We start from the raw sequence: 21,968 nt of genomic DNA on the forward strand, positions 1-21,968 counted from the left end.
GTTAACTCAATACATTGACTATTCCCTTTCTGAATTAGGTCATCTGCCAGCTCTTCCTTGACAACTGGTGAATTAGTACATCTTTTATGTGTTGCTTAAGAAGAAAAACCAGATCCTTTTTTCCTGGTGTCTTTGGTCTTTTGCTGATTAGAAAGTTCCCCGCAGACTGCAGTACAGTAGAGACTACTCTGCTCAATTTTCTTTGAAATGGCTCTCCTCCATTTGTTTAATTAAAACACCAAAAATCAGATGCCTTTGTGGAATACCTCTGAACTCACCTCATAAGTAAGATCATAGCTTCAACTGAAGTCTCTCTTGAAACAGCCAGCCAGTCTTTCTGATGATTTGCTCCAAGCTTCAACCAACATTACACATTTAGAAACTTCTTGAAATATTTTGGGGTTTTTGCTGGGGCAAACGTGACTTGCACTTCCCTAACATTCTCAATTAAAACAAGAGAGTTCCTCAGCTCTAAATATTCCCTCTCAGGAGTTCACTATTTTGATGCAGAAAGCTAGTCCTGAATCTGAGTTAAACTGGCACGCTAACATTATTGCAACTTGCTTAGATATTTCTGCAAAAAATATTTGATCATTAACAGGGGCTCTAAATGGTATTTCATTTATGATGTTCTCTAATTGCAAGCAAAAGCATGTTTCTCCCCTCAATATAGAGTCTGAAAGTCTTTAGGCTGGTTAGCTTGTACTACATTGGTATAGGAACATATAGATCTTTCCTTTTTTATAAGGTATTTCCTTAGCTCTGACATCTATTGCATGAAACAGGTATAAGGACCTGTTCATAAGATTCATGCAGATGTATAAAAACCTGTCTAATACTTGCACATGCTTGCTTGTGTGGGACATTGAGAGCTTTGGCCCTTCAGAGATGGCTTCCTCTGGGGCGGACTCAGTGTGACTGGCACGGCTGGTGCTCACTCCAGCACTCACCACCTTATGGCAGACTTGAGCTGTCACGCCAGAAAGTAAACGGGTATTGAGAGCATCAAAAAGAGAGAGGGGAGGTGGCAAAGGCAAGAGGAGAGTGTAACAGGGGAAGAAAAAGAGTATAAGGAAAGGCTAGAAGGAAACTGGTATTCAAGGTAAAAGGAAAGATATTGAGAAGTAGGGAAAGGTTAAAGAGCAAAAGGAAGAAAAAGAAAGCAGTTCTAGACAGGGTCTATTTATACATTTCATGCCCTTAAGCAGTGGATTGGATTTTTGTGAACTGAAGTCTCAAAGATTTAAATTATTCAGGCTAGCTCACCGAGCTAATTAATACTAGCGTCAATGCAAATTTTTGTGCAGGATTCTTCATGTATTAATATGTCCAACATGTTTCAGGCCAAAACATAACTAACTCCTTATCAGAACTGCTAATATATGAAAAGTGAATAGGTAGGACATGCTGTCTATTAATATTGATCCCCAAGCCACATCATCTTTTCAGATATCCATGCAGCTTCTGAGAACTTCAAACAGAGTAAATCTGATGCAGTCTTTCAGTTCTTCTGTCATGTAAACTAACTTATGATTTTGGGGGATCACTTGGCAGCTCAAGGAGCCTTCAGAAAGCAACCTCAACATTCAAATCAAACACTTAGCACATTTTAGTCTGGAGGGACTTCTGAAACAAAAAAGCTCCTTCCTAACGTACAGTGAATGATATGGTTTATTTATTGCATGAAATATGCATAGAAAGTCATTGTCTCTTCCTGTGTTATCATCCTTCTTCGTCTATCCTCCTGAAGCAACAGAGAGACTTGCAGAGTCCCTAAATATAACCTCCTGGGTGCATCTCTGTTTGCTCTGCTCTGAAACGTTACACCCCAAAAGCTGGATGCAGACCCACTCTGGCATAAGCATTATTTGAGCTTATTAGTATAGGATGAGTAAACAATCTGTCTTGAACACTAGCATTGTTCTGCATATGAGGCTCAAGTCCACCACTGTGTGTCCCAGAAGGTCTCACAGTAGTGTTTTAAAATGGATATAGGTAAAATAATTAAAGCTGACTGCTGAAGTTCTTCTGTTTCCTTTCAGTCTTTATGTGTGTCGAAGAAAATCCATCAGATGAACAGAAGTTTTTCTTTACCATAGCTGTATAAGGATCCAAGAATCTGGCCCTTTATTGTTTTAATTTTCTTTTTTATTGCAGTCTTACAGAAACAGAAAATTTTTACTAGCTTCCTGATTTAAAAACATAAATCTCTCCATTATTTCTGCATGCTAGTTTAATACTGTCAAGATGTAAAATTAAAAAAAAGAGAAAAAAAGGCAAATTCACTGCTGGCATTTCTTATATGGTGTAAAGCTTACTTATAGTACCTATAGCACTAGAAGAAGGAAATGGCATTAGGAAAATACAGATCTAATATTTTATGAGATGTGCATCAAAATCTCAACAGAGAAAGGCAGGTGAAATTACAGGCACATCCTCCTTGACAATATTCATATCTGAGGCACTTTTATGGGTTTGTACCATATGCACACTAATACTGACCTTAACATGCACAGATAAAGATGGAAACGTGTAGCTATTAATCCACACCTCAGTGGCTTGCCAAATTCTTTATTGTCCCATGATTTTAGCCCACTAGTTTTCTCTTTTAATTAAGTAACAACTGTGAAAATGTAATAAATTCTGTATGAAACAACTAAGCATTCTTCTGAACTCCAGACTGTATTGATTTTAGTCCAGTAGCTCATAGCTATGGGGACAATGTGCCTGCAGGGTAAAAAAGTGAACGTAGAACTCTGTCGTCTCATTTTTGTCCCCTGTTGTGACACCTTCCTGCTTCTGGGGATGCAGGGTGAGCAATTTTAGTCCAGCTGTAATCCTGTGTTATGTTCTGTGGATCAGCAAACTGGGGTATTACAGAAGTGCAGCAGCAGTCTCTTCCCTAGAGGTTGAGGGCATCACTTCTCTGCAGGCAAAGTGCATGATCCTGCTGAAGTACCCACCATCTGCCTGCCTAGAGCTCCTGGGAACAGGAGCATTTTATTTCTTTGTTGAAACATGTTATGTAAGCACACATATTTTGCACAATGTAATTTTGTGCAATGCACAGTGTCTCTTTCGGTCATTTACATTTTCCAGCAGTGCTAATTAAATCAACACAAGGGGACTCAGCTAACCAACTGAGACTGTCCCAGAACATAACAGCTTCTTCGTGTACTGAGCAGCTGGTTCAGTGCTTCAAAACCAAGTGCTGTCTTTTATGCTGAAGTACCATACTACACAAAAGGTACCTTTGATTGCCTAAAGACATTGCTTTACTGGCTGGGCTTAGCAACGTACAGTAATTTGAAAGTGCTTATTGAGTGACATTACAAAGACTTTCATATTTGATTTAAAAAATCAAACCTATTTTTGTTGCTTTTTTGAGAACAAGCTAATTTGAAACTACCTTGTCTTTGCGTGCTGGTGATCTGCTGTTGTTGATTGATAGAGAGGCATGAGTTCATGCAGTCTGTCCCTGCCTAGAAGTGAAGAATGGTATTGTTACTGCATAGAAAGCACTGTCAGCACTAAGTACATGGAAATAATTTGTTTGGTCATCTACAAATCTCGCTGTTGTATTTGGTGTTTAGTTATTTGTTTGCTTGAATTTTATCCTGCTATCTTCTTTCTGAAACAAGTAGGAAGATTTTCCTTTTTATATGTGGAAAAAGGAGGGAATATAGTAATTGTATCCTCAGTGAGCGTGATTCAGAAGCAGAATTAGAGAGGATGTCTGCCCTGCCACATTGCACCAGCCGGAGCACCCAGGCTCTGATGGGCACTTTGGTTTTTCCTTTGCCGTGGCAAAACACTTGCCAGAGACAGACTACTGTCCTCTGATCTGAAATGTCCTGGTACCTGTAGCTGAGTGGTTTTATGACAATATCGCTGGATTTGATTGATGCATAAGTAGGGCAAAAAACCAAAGTTGTTCTAGAGACGTTCTGTGGCAAACCCGATGCATCGTGCTGCACAGTGCTATTGAGGCCTCAACAACTTCATTTTAATTTTTCACATTGAAGTATGACTCAACATTTTATCAAAATTTACACTGCTTTGATTGTGCTTTTATTGTATGTCTTTGAAGCTTGCCTAGTGTGATAGATTGTGCCAGAAAATACTTTGAATGGGTTTTATATTAAGGTAACAGATACTATATGTCATGCTGTTGTGCTACAATAGCTAATAAGTTTGTCACGATAAAAGATGCTTCACTGGGAAATTAGTACTTTTTTCAACCTTACTTCAAAACCAAGAAGATCACTTGCTTATTTGTACCTTCGCTTTTCTTTCCCAAACTTAGATTTATTCTTTATGTTAGGCTTGTAATTTTTAGTATTAATTATTAATTATTCTTGTAAGATTATTAATCACTTTATAAGACTACACAAAGAATGATGAGGTTTTAGATGTCTTCAAGAAAGAACATAGGATTACTTATGCCTTGTTATGCAGTCATTTTAAACAGTAAATGCTTATTTTGTTATAGATTTTGCTAGCTATATCTAGCTTTTTTAAAAATTAGTTTTATAGTGAAATTGTGTACGATTTCCAACTTTTTATATACTTTTTATCAGAGGGTTTTTTTTCTGACAGTAATTACCTATGTAATATTTAACCATCCTGGATGCCTTAGAGAGAATGGACCTCCCAGACAGGGAAAGAAAACCGCTTTTTGGTGAAAGGTTCTAATTCCCAAGCCAGCGCAAAATGAAAACCTGAATAATATATAGCCTTAGAAATATGTCTGCTGCACTTCTCAGGGGATTAACAGTGCAGTCTTTATGTCCACTGCTAGTCTAATTATTTCTTGATTAATTTGTTTTTAAGCCTAATAATGACCTGTTCAATTAGTACTGCAACTTTTGTTCCAGACAATCCCAAACACTCCACAGGCTTCATCTGCTCTTCTGCCTTGTCTGAAATGCAGGTTTCTTAGCGTGTAGCATGTATCACCACTTCAACACTACCCTACAAGGACTATATAGTGCATCCACTGGTCCTGTGGCCTCAACATGCTAGGGCACTCGCCCACTCTTTACTTAGAAAGAAGAGTGTCACTTGCTCAATTTCCAACATGGCTTTCATTTTGGTTTCATGTGCTGAGAAATTTTTTATTCAGTTAGTGACTGGCACAATCCTGTTTAACTTGTGTGATAGCTGGAAGATGGTATCACTATGGACTTCAAGCTGAAAGGAACATCACACAGAAATGAAACAGAGGTGACAATGTCAGTTAAGTGTTCTGAGTATTGTGTTGTGTATAAAGCTGGAGGACACCTTGGCCTCAGGCTTATTTGCATGTTTGTGTTGTCTTAATTTCCCATTACTGAAAAATACCTGTAAAGCACCTCTCGTTTTAATTTTTCTTGGCGTTTTACTCTTGCTTTGACTTGATATGAATGCCATGACACTTGATTCAGGAAAGTAGTTTTTTGGGTGAAGGATATGCATTTGATGACAAATATGCAATTCAGTCTCAGAGATTAGCAATAATTTTGTGAACTCTGCTTTCAAAGTTCATCTATCATCATCAAAGGTTATCTATTGCATCTTGAGTTTTCATTTGATAAGTTTCATGAGTATAAAGTCTGCAAAACAGTGTTCTGCTATTTATGCAACAAGCTATTAGAAAGCCAGCAAGTAATGTATTATGGTAGTGATTTTTCACCGCACATTATGGGTTCAGACTGAAATGCTGCAAAGATTTTAAAAAACTGGTCTCCCATGATTCAGAAACCAACCTAAATCATATTTTGTAGCTATTATTAGAACTCATACAATGGTAGCCTCTGTGAGCTTCCTTCCCTCATAAATTGTGTGTTACTGGGACTGTTTTACCCAGATTAATCTTTCTCTTTTTACAAAACGTCAGCACACAATTCACAGCCTATTAATATGGCAATATTATTTCCAGAAGTAAGGAAAATAAGTCTCTATCTCAAGCAATTAAAATTGTACAGCTATGATTTAAGTAGAATATCTTTCAAATAATTCAAGACTGGTAAAACTCTGCTGCTATTCCTATCCAGTCTTCCATATTTTATTCAAATACATGTCAAACCTCAAAGTTCCATCACAGTTGTCTTCCACAAAGAAGATAAAACTAAAAGAGTATTAGAGAAAAAGAACATTTGTGTCCCTAGTAGATGAACGGTTGTATTGCTGTGTTCATGGAAAAAGAGTATTAAACAGAACAGTAACTTTACCATTAAAGGTGAGGAGCAGTTGCTGTCTGCTTTTAAGAGGAGATGGTTTTACCCATTGCAAAGCAAGGACAGGAGAATATTTGTCCACAGTAAGACAATTTTGAACATATTCTTTTAAGGTCTACTTTTGCTTGAGTAATAAAACTTGTAACAGATTCTTCTTGAAGACCAACAATCTATCTATGTAACTCTCAGCACAGGCTTTTAGGAGCAGGCAGCCCAGAGGGAAGCACAGAGAGGACTGTAAAAGCTCTGGATGTGGAGAGCAGAGGTCGATTTGGGTACAAGTAAGACGTGTGTGGTTGGTTCCTGAGGAATACTGTCTGAACATGCCCTTCTTGCAGGTGTTCTGGGCATTAAAGTTGCTGCTTCACCAGATGACCCCAAGAGAGGTTGCAGGGTTTCAGCGTTAGGTGACTCAACCTTACAGCACAGAGAATTAAACTGACACAGTGAGGCATAATTTGTACCCAGCCAGAATGAATGAGCCCCACATTATCACTGTTATTATGTATCAGAGATTAATGCTGCATTTGAGCTTTTCCAGAGAAGTCAATTTGTAAATGTGTTTTTTTTACTAATGAGCGTGTCAGTAAGCAGCACACAGAGAAGCACGGGGTTTTTTTTCCAAGTATATACGTGAAAAAATATTCTGCTATAGTTTGATTAAAAAATAAAATTCTTCCATCTTTATGAGTTTCTTTTTCCCCTTGGTTAACTTATATATTGGACATTTGTAGCTAATGTGGATTTTCCTAGAATTCAAAACAGCTTCCTGGCAATATATCCAGCCCAAATAACAATATAAATGTTTTTCTGATGCTAAAACCAGCCGTATTAGTTCTGTTCAAATGTTTCAGTATGCTACAGTCAATCTCTGGTTAAACTTATTCTATGAGTTTTCAGCTTTATGTGCCATCAGTTTTCAAAGAGGTTTTGTCTTTAGAAGAATACCAATAAGATGTTTTATTTCCCTTTTCCAACTGTTCTTGTTGAAGTCAGTTGGGACCTTTCTACCATTTTCTTGGGAGCTGTATCTGGGAGTTAGGTCATGTAACAAACATTGGCCTTAACAAGTTTTGAGCTCTGCTGTGGTACCCTTTGTCCAAATAAAAGGAGATTTCTATGAGTGGGAGCATCTGAATGCCAGGTAGCACTTGAAGTAAGACTTCTGTAAATATGTTCAAATTTCAAGAGGAGAAGTCTCTTGCAGATATTGCTGGGCTCTATATGACTGTGCAGGCTGAGTGTCATTTTTGACATTCTCACTTGGTAAGTAAATGTATAATCCCTTACAATTTAGTGTTTGTCAAAAACATCTGTAAAGGTAATTATTTCCCTTGTAGTAAGTCTTGTAGGAACAATTACAGTCTTTTAAATATCTCAGTAGCAATCATTAATGTTTATGTGTAAGTTATCAGTGAAGTCAATGATATACTGGAGGCACCTACAAACAGTTCTGTTTCATAATTAGGAAATGTTGCTTTACTGAGTTTCAAAACTAGAGTAAAAGGCACTTCATTTCCAGGCAGCCTTTGCAGAGAAGCAGCAGCAGTATTCGAACATCATTTTGACTTTATTTATACACCTACTAATTAGAACACCGAATGAAACATAAGTATTCTGAAAGCAGAGTGCCGCAAACTGTCCTTTCTGTTACACGAAGTACAGCTTGACTTTTTTTTACCAGCCAGTTAAATCATGGTGTTTGCCAGAAATTACAGTCAGGAGCTGTGCTGAGTGGTTAATTAACTGAAGAGAACAAAACAAAGTACCTCTAAATAGCAGAGCTACAAAATTGTTTTACTAGTTAAATGGCAGTTCTCTGAGGTTAACTTTGGAGTTTTACTAAAGTCAATGTTGCATGCTGCCAGCAGACTCTAGAAGATGCTGCAACTGGCTTTCACAATGGAAGGCTGTTTCTGTAGCCACGAGGACTGGAGATCTGCTATTTTAATAAGAGCTGAAGTTCAGTAATCTGAGACAAGGTACCAAATGCAGATGTGTTTGGCTTAGCTGACTCTCCTGCTGACACAATCTCCCCGTATCATTACAAACCACATTTTTCCTCTGGCACAATGCACACTTGGGTCTTATATTTCAAACAGAGGCTTAAGGTTAGCCACAAAACTAAGAAAATAAATCCAGGGCATGATACGCTTTTACATTATTTCAAGAATCAGTCTACCCCCAGTGTTTCTGGTCTCATCTTCTTGCTGCTGCAGGGTGTCCTCTTGATCTAGTCTTTACTCGGACTGCCCCAGGAGAAGGTACCACAAGGGCAGGTGTAACACAGTGGTGAAATGAGCCCAGCTTGTCCTTAGGCAGTGAGGATACCTCCATTCCCTGCAACAGAGAAAGTGGAAACTGCTTCCACTGTGAAGATCAAAGAGTATGCAAACCTCAGCCTGTCTCCTGGTCTGAGGAGAGCAGGTGAAATACATTGCCTACAGAGATTAGGGAATTACGTATTTATACAGAGACATACATCCAAATATTGATCGAATATCGATGTGATTTAGTTTTAGGTAGTCCTGTAAGAAGCAGGGAGTTGGACTCGATGATCCTTAAGGGTCCCTTCCAACTTGAGATATTCTATGATTCTATATGAATGCTCAGGGACCTGTCGTGGAGAAAATTATTCATTCCCTGGCTTGGTTTTGTTGGGTTTTTTTAATACAGTCTATATACTGTATATAGTACCATCCCTATGCAATTTATCTTGTAAGACCTACACTCATGTATTTTAAATCTTTGAATTTAAAGTGCTAGGAGGGGAGAACTAAAAGGCTATATCTAAGGATGGAAATGTAAGTATGTGTGTGTGATAAATACAATATAGATGTATATGATATATAATATAAAGATCAATAAGTAAAAAGGTTAGTAGTGTAATCAATACACAAAGAGAAAAGGAAAGACTACAAAATAGTAGGCTATAAAAGAGAAGGCCATTTCCCTGTCAATAAACTAAATCTTAAAAGTTTTTCATTATATATGGCACATATAAGAACTCCAGGTTGTACATTTTTCCAAAAGCTTTACTCTTGAAATTTGTTTAGATCTCCAGTAAAGGATCATGAAATTGAATTTATTGGAGTAGTCCCAAGTATGAAAAAAATTAATTTCCTTCCTGAGGAGTCTAATTTTCTTCCATAGTTCCCTCTTGGTTCTCCATCATACTTTATCTTACCACACATTCCACAGTGATGATAGCTCAACCCTGATGGTTTGAGACTTTGCAGGTAAGTTTGATGGCAGACTCGACTGAAGGTAGTGGTGGAAGGCAGGCAGAAGTTCAAAGACGACCCATGGAGTTCAATCTAGGGATAGAAAGGCTTTAAAAAAAAAAAAGTAGTCTTCAGCTGATGACTGGAATGTAAGACATGCTTCTTATAATTTACTAGTTTTGTTTTACAGTTTTTAGTCTGCTGTTATAGTGATTACATATTTTACATAGAAACCTGAAGGAACTTCCAGGGTTGAATATGCTCAATATATGATGATTGGTGAAATGCCAACATTCATCTTTATACTCCTCTGAGCCCTAGATAGGTTTGTTGAGAATAATTTCCTTTAAATAATGGGCTTAGCTGCAGGCTGTATTTTAATAATGAATCCTTACGAAATCCAACCAAGAGTTTTGATATTACCTGGAATTTTCATATTCTCTCTTAAAAATTAATTTTTTGGTTGCTCTTGCCAGTTAAAGAAAGTATTAAAACAAATCATCTCATACTGGTTCTGAAATGTTAAATGCATGATGTCTTCATTAATCAAATACTAAGACAAGACATACTTAATTTGTATAAAAAGTTTTTTGTACTATAAATGCTAGCAATTCATGTGAGTAATTGTAATCATCATGCTTTCTTGTATATCTTAAGGATTTTTTGTTTAATTTTGTTACAATAAAATATTACTGGACTTGTGAAAAAAAAGAAAAAAAAGTCTGGCGGACATATTTTACTTCTCTGTTCACAAACTTTGTTATGGTCCATGGGTTAGGTGGAGCCCTCAGGAGAGGGGAACGTTGCTATTCTTCTGAGAGGACCATCTGGGGAAAAAACTCTGAGAGAAGAGGGGATGTGGCAGTTAATATTTTTTTTTATGTTTAAAATCTTTTCAGTTACTTCAGGGAGCTCGCAGTGAGATACACCAGCAGGAGTGTTTTGAAGCCCTGGCTGATACGGGCTCCGTCACAGCTGGGTAGTGCGAGTCCCTCACTGCTGCTCAAGCCTGCGTTGCTGATTTTTGTGCAGATAGCAGCCTAGAGCTGGGTGGGTCTGGAGAACAGGACTGGAGGAGGGGAATTATAGGTTATCTCAGGTTAGGTCTTATATGCCAGAATGAAAAAATCATAGAGATTTTTATAGGTAGGTGGGCATGGTGTCACTGAACTGATGGGGATGACTGAGAGGGGTTGTATATGGTAGTTTCAAGTATTCTGAATTCTTACTGGACCATTTCCAAAAATATTCAGTAATGAGCAATTAAACCATATATGCAGCTTTTTATTTATGATGGCTATGATTTTCTTGGTAGATCCCGGAGACAGTCACAAAAAAAATTCTTGCAGCCACTTTCATGGGCAAGACTTTTTTATCTCATCAGCAGAGAAATTAGTTTGGCATGCACCAAATTGCATGTCTTTTACAGAAGACGTGCAGAAGAAACTTGAGCTATTGTCAGATGTCCATGGAGGCATACGATAGTATTAATATAAAGCTCCAGGTGGCACCTGAGTAAATATTTGGGGTGAGACTGTCCAGTAGAATAGTTGTACCAAAGCTGGTGAAAGCCTGTCCAGCCAAAGCATTTGACTTCAACAAATATGTCTTATATTTCAGTCAGAAGTGGGAGCTTGTTGAAAACAAGGGGAGACATAGATTGATGCAAGTAGGGCAGTAGAAGAGGGGAGGTATATACTAAAAGTTTATGAGCTTGTCTCTTTTCACAGGTCCAGATCCTAAGATATTTCCTTTGTTTTTCTCAGACACAGGTCATGTACAGATGCAAATCTAGATTTAAGAGTCTTGCTTACTCATAGATTTTTCTAACCAGGAGTATTTATAGAACACAGGGAAATTGAAATCTTTTAAATTTTAATCCCAGCAAATAAAGCATCTAAGGCAAATTATTCTTGGGTGAGTTGCAATTGATTATACTGTTAAAAAACAAATTATATACCGCACCAGATTTTGGAAAGTCAGTTCATTGAAAGGTTATGATACAAGATGGGAAAATACTAATGGGTGAATACTCAGAAATGTTTATTGAGAAGTTATAATGATAAAAATTGTGTTAAGAGTAAGAAATAAATTATTTAAAGCTAACATTGTGGGAACAAGAAGAAGGATGTTTGTGTTTTGCAAGTAGTCCTTCACTGAAAAATAAAATACAAGAATAGACTCCAGCTGCAGCATCGGTGAGTTACCAAATAGCAAGTTACAAAAAACCTACTTACAATATGTAGGGCTAGAGAAAATTATCAACCTTTGTCCCTGTCATTTTCTCAGAAATGGCAATTATCATTTTCAGTTTTGAATCTTTTAATGAGCTACAAACTATTCAATACCCTTTTATATGTGTGTTCTTCATTGCATTTCTTTTCTGATTGGGCTTTGCTACTAGATTTTGAGAAGGGAAGGAAATCTGACAGAAATATATTAAAACATTGTAAAAATATATACCTTTGCTCATTAAATTCGTAAGTAAAACATGCAAACAGAGCATTTTTTAGTTCAGCCAAGTGTATCTAATTTTATAATCTGTGGAATCAAATTCAGTCATGGTTCTGAGTTTGCCATCATGATTGGTAGCTGTACCTAAACCAGATATACATTATGCAAGAGATCATTACTGGAAGTATTTAATGTTCTATATTTCCCAGCTAGCAAAGCAATGGGATTCATTGGAGTGAAATGAAACTGAAACACGGTGTAGGCCTCAAGCCAGGAAAAAAAAAAAACAAGTCCTTCATGGCTGCAAGCCAGTGCATGCTCTGTTGCACAGTTGTCACCCTCCTCCTGTGGCAGTGGCCAAAGAACATTTTTAATTATGTTCTCTGGGTTGGATTTCTAAAGCTTCTGCTGTATAACACCTCTGACACCCAACAGGTCTTCCTTTCGCTGTCAGGCACGGTGAGCAGGATGTGGCCTTCATGAGCTCCTTCTCTCTGAGCTCCTCCTCGTGAGCTGCTGTGCAGCTGCGGTGGGGCTGGTGGTACGGTGGGACAGGCACCGGCGGCCCCTGAGCATCGTTCCGAGGTCCTCCGCTGTGGGCTGGCTGGGAATAATAGAAAACTAGGGTGTTAGGTTCATGTCAGGAATTTTTCAACATCTCCATTTCAACATGCTGCAAAAAGAGAAAATAATGGAAAGTTGAATTTTATAGAAACCAAGCACTGGACACTTGTCTAACTGGGTTGGACGGGACCACTAAATAGCAGAGTATTGTTACTGCCTGTAAAAACAGTTTCTCTCTGACTCCTTCTCTTTTCATGAACATATTGACAATGTCACTAAGTTTCTTTTTTCCCTCCGAAGTAAACCAAATGATAATATTTTCTGTCTCTTATTTCAGCCTTTTGGAGGACATAGTCCTATTATTATTACTTACATTATTCTTCATTTATATAGTCTGTAACACAAGATCTAATTCACTGCTTGCAAAAAGTTTCTTGCAAAAAGTCTTATGGCCCCATACTAGCACACTCAAGATTTTGTTCTGCTTGCACTTTAAAAGGATCAGGCTGTTCAAAAGCTGAGGTATTATAAATACCTGGAAAGCACATCTGGAGTCAAGTGTGCTTTTGATAAGCATCAGGTAAAACAGCAAATCTTTCAGGGGAGAAAGGCAGAAGAATGACAATTGGAAGGATGAATTAAAAATATTGCATCTTCTTTTCAGGACTCTTGAACTATTTTGTTTTTTACACTTGCCAGCATATACAATCATTGTTATACCAGATTAAAAAAAAAAGTACCTTATGCCCAAAGAATTGGAAAACATCATTTAGGTCAGAAAACAGAATGACTTTTGAAGAGGGAAATTTGTCAATTGTACATGTGCTGTCTGTAGGTCATCTGGCTGCTTTTTAAAATAGACTTTCCTAATGTTACAGTATATACTCAGATATTAAGAAAAAATTAATATGTTTCCCTTATGTTTGTACACGTACAGGTTTTATTTCTGTTACAGACTTTTGCTTTTGAATCTGTATGTAACAAATACAAGGCTTTAGGTATCTCTTCTTGTAAATATACATTTTTTTACTCCAGTTTGGAATATGCAGTTTGCCAAAAATATCATGACTCTTTTTATGAAGTGCTTAGGAGGTTTTAGTGTATTCGTTAACACATGGTGAAGTTAATGGCTGTGTTTGAAGCAAAAGGCTGTAAATAAAAAATGCACTTTGAGGGTCAGAAATCTGTGTAGGTTCAGAAACTTACTTATGTCATAAGTTGAATGATTCAGGTTTATGTCAGTGGGCAGGCTACAGCTGTTGTTCTCGAGCTGGCATTTTCTCAGGCTGCCAGAAAGCATCTGCATCACTGGGCATGTTCTGTATATTAGAGCGAGAAGAGCAAGAGCTGCAGGACCTTTACTCTCTGCAGCCGATCAGAAAGAACAGCTGATTCCAATCAGGAGCAGAGCATCTCTCTGCAGCCTCCTCTAGCCCTTGCCTCCTCTGAAATCTTATAAGAAATTAGCAGGAGTAAGGATGAGCTCATCTGCAAACAGACCCCATTGCTAGAAACAGGGTTAGTGGTACCAAAGTAGTAGACTAAGTGGCTCAGCTGGGATCCTGGAATAACAACGATCTGTATGGAAGTTCTCAGCCTCTGGGAACCGGGCACACAGGTATTTCTTTGTGTCTGTTTTGAGTTGGGGCTTTTTTTTTTTTTTTTTTTTTTGTCTGCTGGTTTTTTTTCCCTTTAGCTAAAGATGACAGAAGTTATCTATAAGCTTTTTATAAACTTGGAACAAAAGGTTTTGAAGTTATTGATAAATAGCAGCAATAATAAGATTATGGACTTGTAATTGGCAGATAAATAGGAATAGCTGTAAGGAGAAATATATTTTTATTTATAGCCATTTGTCCTCTGCAGTGACTTTCAAATAATTAGGTAGGAATGTTATTTGTTCCCTTTTAGAAGAAAATCTTTATATAGTCCAAGTCAATAAGGCTTTTCACAGAGGGTTCAGTAGCAAATGCCATTTGAAAAAACATTTTAAGGTCGAATGTGTGAAGCAACAAGTTAGGGATCTATCTGCTTGCAATTTTTCTTCATCTCAGGAATTTATGTCAGAACTCAGTATAGTAATGATTTTATGTATTTTTCTTATGTCAGAATTTCAGAGAAGGAAGAAATACAGTTATTTATGGACTTCTTTCCATAATTATAAACATGATCCATACCCCAGGTTAAAAGAAATGGAGAGGAACTATATTGGGAACCATTTATTAGTCATGTTGGGTTAGATTTATAGGTATGCCTTTAATAGTGGAACATGATACACCAGTCAGTGGCTAAACAATACTTTAAGTTGTTTTGTCCTAAAGTTATAGTAAAAGGGCAAATACAGTTTTTTTAACTCAGTTTTTTTCTACATTTGCAGTGTTATGCTGAGATGTTTTATTACTAATGGCTCTTTTCAGTGGTGGAAATAAAATATGTACCCTCATTTGCTATAGTATCTTTTTCAGATGTAAGTGTTATTAGAAATAAATAACACAAAAGATATTTATGTAATATTTATATTTATATGATCATTACGTACAGCTGCATTTTATTCTGGTTATACTTGGACTGAAAACACTGAACATTACAGAGACATTTTGAACGAAGATTTTTTGGTTTAATAAGCAGGTGGGAAATTGGTACAAGGTCATGGGGAACATAATACCTAATAATGTATTATTTAGATATATATTTAGGTAGTTATATAATAACAATGTGTTCCAGTTTGTGCAAAAAAAAAAAATTGACAGCTCTGTCTATAATCCTATATGTATTTTCTGAACTGTACAGATTTAGCCAGTTAGTTCTCCTTAACTGTTGTAACCTTTACAATTATTGGTACTGAGTAATATTATACTAACTGCATGCCTTAACCAGAAAGCTCTTTGTGCTTCTGTCATCCATTGTGACAGAAACATGAAGGAAAATGAGCAACTGAGACTTTAAAAGTGATTCATTGCTTCCATCAAAGCAATATATTTTAAAATCATGCTTTCATTTGTCTTTTCCTTGACAGGAGGCATTGTTGATAAGGACCTTCGTCACTACCTCAATTTACGGTTCCAGAAAGGTTCGGTAGACCACGAGCTCCAGCAGATCATAAGAGACAATCTCTACCTCCGCACAGTGCCATGTGAGTAGGGTGGAGATGAACAAATCTGTTTTCTTAGTGGCAACAGACTATCTGAATTAATGCTGCTGAGGCCAGTTGCAAGGTGTGAAGAAGGGGACTGTAGATGAAGCAGTCTTCCTGTAAATAGATTTGTGGCTTGGTTCATGTCTTCCGTGTTATTATGGAGAAACTGAACTGTCTAATGCTGAATTAATTTCTGAAGCTGCATGGTGTTTTCAAAGTTGTAGTTCTCATAAACTGTGGCTCTAGAATAATAATCTTTTTCTTCTGCAGTTTTAAAAAGAACAAATTAAAAGAAAAAAGCACTTTTCTGGGCTGGTTAAATTGATGTCCAGCAGAGAGACTTTGATCTGCCTTGTATTTCACAGTATTATACTTTACATAATAATGCCATGGGGTTTAGAATGCAATAGTGCAACAGAGAAAACACATAAACTAGGAAATTTTGTTGTTTGGTGCAGCAGGCGTGGCAACGAAAGTTCATATCGTCTTGCATATGTGTTCTTTTGTTGTCGCATAAGTCAATGGTATCTATATCTGAAATACTCTGAAACCTCTAAAATAATTTTTGTAGCTATTGACATTATTCGCCTATTTCTGCAGTAGACATGAAATTAAGCAGAGTAACATAAGCCGTGTCTGAATGTCAGGACCATGCCTTTCAGAACAGATCTACTTGGCTGACAGACAATATATAATTTAAAATGGACTCAAGTTCCATTATTCTTCCCTCATAAAATAATTGCTTAGTAGACAAAAAAATAGAGCTTCTGGTTTTGGCAAAAAAAGGGTGCACCTTTGAACTTGCAGGCTTGACACTGGAATGATAGGCAGAGGAATGTATGCTGAGTAAAGTGACTGTGCTATTTATATGGTAATGAGTGGATGATCTGTGAAAGCTGTGTTGTTTTGAACCCTACTGTACTGTTTTTTTCTTTCATTACATTAAAGAATGGAGCTTTGAAAAGCTCCACCAAAAAAAAAGATGCACAAGCATTTCCCTTTTCTTTTGGAACCTGAAGGTAAATACATATAAAGTCTCCATTTCAGGAGTCACATTCATCCCTGATTAGAAAGGAGGGTGGAGAAAAACATTAAAAAAATTATTACATGTGTGCAGAAAATCAAAACTATTACATTTATGTGAGATTTATGATGAATTAGGTTTGTCTGAAGGTGCTGAGAAATATCACAGCTGAAGTGCAAATGCAAGTACAAAGATCTTTTGAGATTAAATCCCACTTCTTAGGATGTCTGGTGCTCGTTAATGATGGAGATCCAGATTAAAAAGAAAGCAAGCCCAAGAATATTGCAACTACTGCACACATGTAACAGATACTGCCTGTTGGCAGTATGGGCATGATGAGTAGTTTTTGGTTTTGTTTTGCTTTTAATCAAAGCAATAATAAACTGTTCTCATTTGTCAAGTGAGTACAGTACTCACAGAAGGAAATTTATCATGCAAAAAGTAGCACTACAACCACAAAGACCACAATTTGGAACCTATAAGCACTTAACATTACCTTTCCTTTCTGCTGTGACTTGTCCACCTTCTGTGTCATTTTATGTGGTTAGATTCTTAGGTCATTATTCTATTACATATTGAGCAGCTTTAACTAAGAACCAGACTTTGAAAAATAGTATAGTGTTGCAGATGACAGCTGCTGAATTGCTAGGTAAGCAGGCTTGTTATTGGACAGAGTGGAAGACTCTCTTTAATAGTGGTGGTAGAAAAAATAGAAAAAAATAGTGCCTGAGTGGCATATTTTCTTTGAAATTTTCTTGAAAATCCTATGAAAGTAGCCTTCCTGAAATGTGGGTGTTTTAAAATAAAGAAATTAACAAATGCAGACAGGGTAATATGTGGTTAGCTAAAGAAGTTTCCATAATCAGGTAAATGAAAAGGACACCATGGCACAGATTGCAACTCAGATTTCCCCTCAATCATAATTGAGCCGAATCTTTTCTAATGCAATTTTAGGAGAGAAAATGTTCTCAACTGTTTTCTTTTTTTTCATATAACTTAACTAATTTTTGAATCATGAACTTACTTTTCAAGGGTGCTGGTATTCAAAATTTCCTGTTTTGTGCAGGTTTTGGGTTTTTTTTAAACTCTGTATGTAGGCTAAGAGTAATGGTTAGCTGTCCAGTGTACTTTACAACTGGTAGGGACATTTCTTTAGTATGCAGTGGCAATATTTAATTCACTATTCCATTGCCCACAAGTTTACTTAATGAGTACAGACTAACCATGTACTTATAACAAATCTTGCAATGGATGCCAACACAGCAAAAGCAGCACTCAATTTGGTCAAATTCTTGTGCAGAGAAATGGAGAAAGCCAACTGCATTCAACATAGCCTTTATTTCCAATGACAAGGTTGTAACATAAAGAGAAAAAAAATCTGAAAAATAGGTGGCAGCCTTTTCCCTTTAAAAATGCACCTACAATCTTTCATCAGTTATAGAGGTATAATTGCCAGTGAAACCAGGAGAACCTTTATAAGAGAGTCCTTGACCTTGAGTTTTTACCGTTCTTTGCTTTTTGTTCAGACTGACAGCACTGGCCCTAGCAGTGCAGTGGGCATGACCACTGGTTTCTCAGCCTTCCAGGTCAGACTAAGACATCTTTCACTTACATGAATTGAGTGAGTATTCTCTGTGAAACTAGGAAGCAGAGAATTAAATCCATACATGTTTTAAATCAAGATAAGCCAAGTGTAGTTAGAACAGGCAAGCCAGTATTTATTGGATAAGAATACGAATTGTACGTTATACAAGTGTACATCCCTGTGTGCACCAAAGGATGGATGGGCCAGAAAAGCATGACATGAGGATAATGGATCAATCCTGCCCTCTGGATGGGATGAATCGGCTGGGTTTGTGATCCTCGCATTTCTCTATTTTTAATGATGCAATGCCGCTTTCTGCCAAATTAGAAATGACCGTGTAACCCTAAGAGTCAAATACTGCCTTCCATAAGTGGTTGCAGTTCTCAGTGCCATATGAAATTGATTTTCACTGCATTGTCAACAGGAATTACACGCATATATCCCAGGGCGGAACATGCGATTGTATTTGCAGCAGTCGAGATGCAGCCGTTAACTAGCTCTGTCCCCAGAGCTGTGTGACAGCAGTAATGAAACTGATACATAAATAAGAAAATGAAGAAAAAGTTCTGTTAATTTGAAGCTGAGTTAGAAAGCAATAAAGCTTTCAACAGACAAGGTCAAGAAACTGCAACTTCTTTAAAGATACAGTATGGCGAATAATATAAAAGAAAATATGCACTCTTTAGAAGGACTGGGCAGTGGCCTTCTGTTAGGGCTCAGGTCTTGTTTTAATGCAAGCAGCAGGACTGGACTTCAGGTGCTGGGAAACCAGAAGTAATACAGATGAGAAATATGCTGAGCACCTCAGAGGAAAACAAAAAATGACAAAATGCAGTTTTGGGGAAAGAAAGGTTCACAGGTCTCCAAGTTCAGAAGACCTGACTGAAGTTTGTCTCATGCATTTTCTTCCTCTTTTTCTGTTGTATGGGTTTTTAGCATAGTTCTCATACCCTAAACTTATTCCTGAAGTTATTTAGGAGCACTAACCGTTGAGGTTGTCCTACAATACAGAAAAATAGCCACGGTAAGAAGTGGTAGTTGTTAAACACAGGTAAGCAGTATCTGACACTCTCTGTCCAAGTCCAGGGATCTGGAGAAAGGCAATGAAACGCATCGAGGACTGTGAATGCTATAGGCAGACAACAAATTAGTCATGCTGCACCTTGTGTTTGGTAGTGCTGTCGGCAAACTGCAGTTGCCATGTGGGCAAGCAGCTTTCCAGCCTTCACTAATGTGAGAAGAGATAGCTCTAAGTTTATGTCATTGCAAGAATAAAGCTTTGGGGAGAGTACGTGACAGGAAAGCAGTTTTGATAGTGACAGTCATGGTCAGACCTGTCTCCTTTGATATGTCCTTCCAAGCAATTGCAAATTCTATTTCTTTAAGAACTGGCAAAGTAGTGGAGCTGTGGTTGAAAATAGAGTCTGTATGCATCGTTCCCAGACACGGAATATGAAGTGATAGTGGAAGACACTGTGATTAAACAGCATTGAAAAAAGTCAAACAATGACAAGGTGATTCATAGAAGTAAAACGTCATCCATTAATTTGAAGAGATTCCTGTTCATATCCCCTGGGATATAACCTCAGATTGACAGTAGCTCAGGTGAATTACTCTGTCCCACTGCACTGATTTACACCACTGGAGGATGCAGCCCGGTAGTGTATCTTCCACTGGCCACGTATCAGAAGTGACAATGTGAAATAATTTAAAAATAAATAAACACCAACAAAAAAGTCATGGGGATGAGGAAGTTTCCTTCCTAGTGTTTGCATTTGGAAAAACAACAATGATGGAAGAAGGGAGAGGACTGGATGTGTGGCTCAGGCTTATTGCACTGGATAATGCAGTACTACTATGAGCAGAAGACTTGGAGGAAGGATGGTTTATTTAAGACATTTGTCAGCAACATAGGAAAAAAGGTTCAGTCTGTGACTCAACCACATACTATATGTGAGTGACCACAGGCAAGAAATGCAGTCGTTATGTGCTATAGTTCCCCACATATGAAATAGTGATAGTAATTCCTTCTTTTGCTTAGTTTGCCTATTGGTGTTATGATTGCTCTGTGTTAGGTGAATATAGGTAACACACTAAACTGCAAATGTGAAATCTGTGAACACTTAATAACATCCTTCCTTTCTGATGTGATTTCTTATTTTTATCCATCTTCTGTGAATAATTAGATTCTTGGGTCATTCTGAGCAACTTTAAATAAGAGCCTCATTTTCAAACCTGGTTTTGTTCTATTCTAGTATAATCTGGTCTATGTATAAATATATTTAACCTACATGCTGCAGTATTGTCTATGTACTGTTGAAGTCTCATATATTACAAAGTGCTTTTGTTTATTGTCTAGTCCTCTTCCCAGAAGAGAAAGTGTATTCAGTGATTTTCTTTTTTTGCTGGACTTGCTTTTTTTAGTCATATATGGCAAAGGTAAGTGCCATTAGCTTTGGGGGTGTTTTTGGGGGGGTGTTTTTGGGGGGGGTTTTTGGGGGGTTTTTTGGTGGTGGTTTTTTTTTTTTTGAGATACTGGAGTCAATAAAATGTGTTTCTACTTGAAGCAGAAAATGCTGCAGGGTGGTGAGGACACAGCCTCAGGGGAATTCACTCCACACTTTCAGCCCTGGAGAAATCTCCATTTCCAAAACAATCAGGGCCTTTCCCTCTGGCAGAGAGGTGTATTACATCAGGAGACCATAGTTATTCATTCTTCTTCACAGGTACCAATCAGAAGTAAGGCACCTGTGAGTGTGTATATACCGAGTTATCATGAGACTTTCCTCTCCTGCCTGGCGTTGGACCTGATAGGCATTACCATAGAACAGCAGTTTGTGTTAATTCTAATACCTTTTATATTAGTCATTATAACAAGGGAATGACAATACTGAGTAAATACTGAAGGAAATTCCAATTACATACCCAGGTTTTCACCTGAAGTTTCTGAATTTAAAGGTGAGGAAAGAGTGGCAGAAGTCCAGTGGGAAATAAATATATACTGGGTGAGGGTACATACCATTCAGAAGCTCCGTGTGTGTAGTTCTGCTGCTCTGAATAAGGATGTAAGATATACTTGACCAATCTGTGTTTGGACAAATATGAGGCCTTTCAAATTCCATTTGTAAAATACTTTATCCCTCTTGTAAAAATTATATAGCCAAGAACATTCAAAGAGGAATGTGTGAAAAAGACTTGCCAGTGGTTTCATCCATTTTTCTTATAAGTTTGTTCAGTGTCAAAAATATCTTTCAAGAGTGCAAATTCAGTGCACAGCTTTGTTCTTAAAAGAAACAAACTAGAAAGTACAGATATTGTCAGTTAAAAGATCTGCCAGTTGATGTCATGAAACTATTCTTAGGATAAAATAACCTGTGCTTAGCACACCGTACTGCCAAGAAATGTCCGCATCACTGGAAATAACAGTACCTAACTTTAATGACTACTTTATTCTTTCAGACAAGTGTTAGTTATTGCTTAGACTTGACTTTGATGGCTCAGAATAGAGCAATGCAGAGCTCTAGGGAAATGTTCTTGTTGTGTATCTAATGGAGCACACCTCCAAGGTGTACTTAAAGCAGAATCATTGGCAAGCGTATTCAGCTCTTTTTGTATCTCAAGCAAAATTAAACCAAATCAGGTAATTACATGAGATGAGGGCCCCACTGTGCTATATGCAGCACAGCCATGTGTACCAGAAGATGATGAGGAGGTCACTGCTTCAAATAACTGACAGCCTAAATAGAAGAGGCAAAGAACAGTT

The 21,968-nt window shown here is 37.4% G+C and overlaps 1 protein-coding gene across 15 annotated transcripts in view; it reads left to right on the forward strand.

The window, feature by feature from the left end:
• Positions 1 to 21,968, forward strand: part of MAGI2 (membrane associated guanylate kinase, WW and PDZ domain containing 2) — a 756,464-nt gene that overhangs the window by 216,378 nt on the left and 518,118 nt on the right. For all 15 annotated transcript variants that reach the window (XM_087764995.1, XM_087764994.1, XM_009462907.2 and 12 more), the window contains exon 2: positions 15,477 to 15,593. In XM_087764995.1, coding sequence (XP_087621121.1) covers positions 15,477 to 15,593 — 117 coding nt within the window. The remainder of the gene's footprint in view (positions 1 to 15,476; positions 15,594 to 21,968) is intronic.

Source organism: Nipponia nippon, unplaced genomic scaffold (assembly GCF_047370975.1).
Source record: "Nipponia nippon isolate SJK-2023a ecotype South Korea unplaced genomic scaffold, ASM4737097v1 scaffold_3, whole genome shotgun sequence".
Classification (NCBI taxonomy): Eukaryota; Metazoa; Chordata; class Aves; order Pelecaniformes; family Threskiornithidae; genus Nipponia; species Nipponia nippon.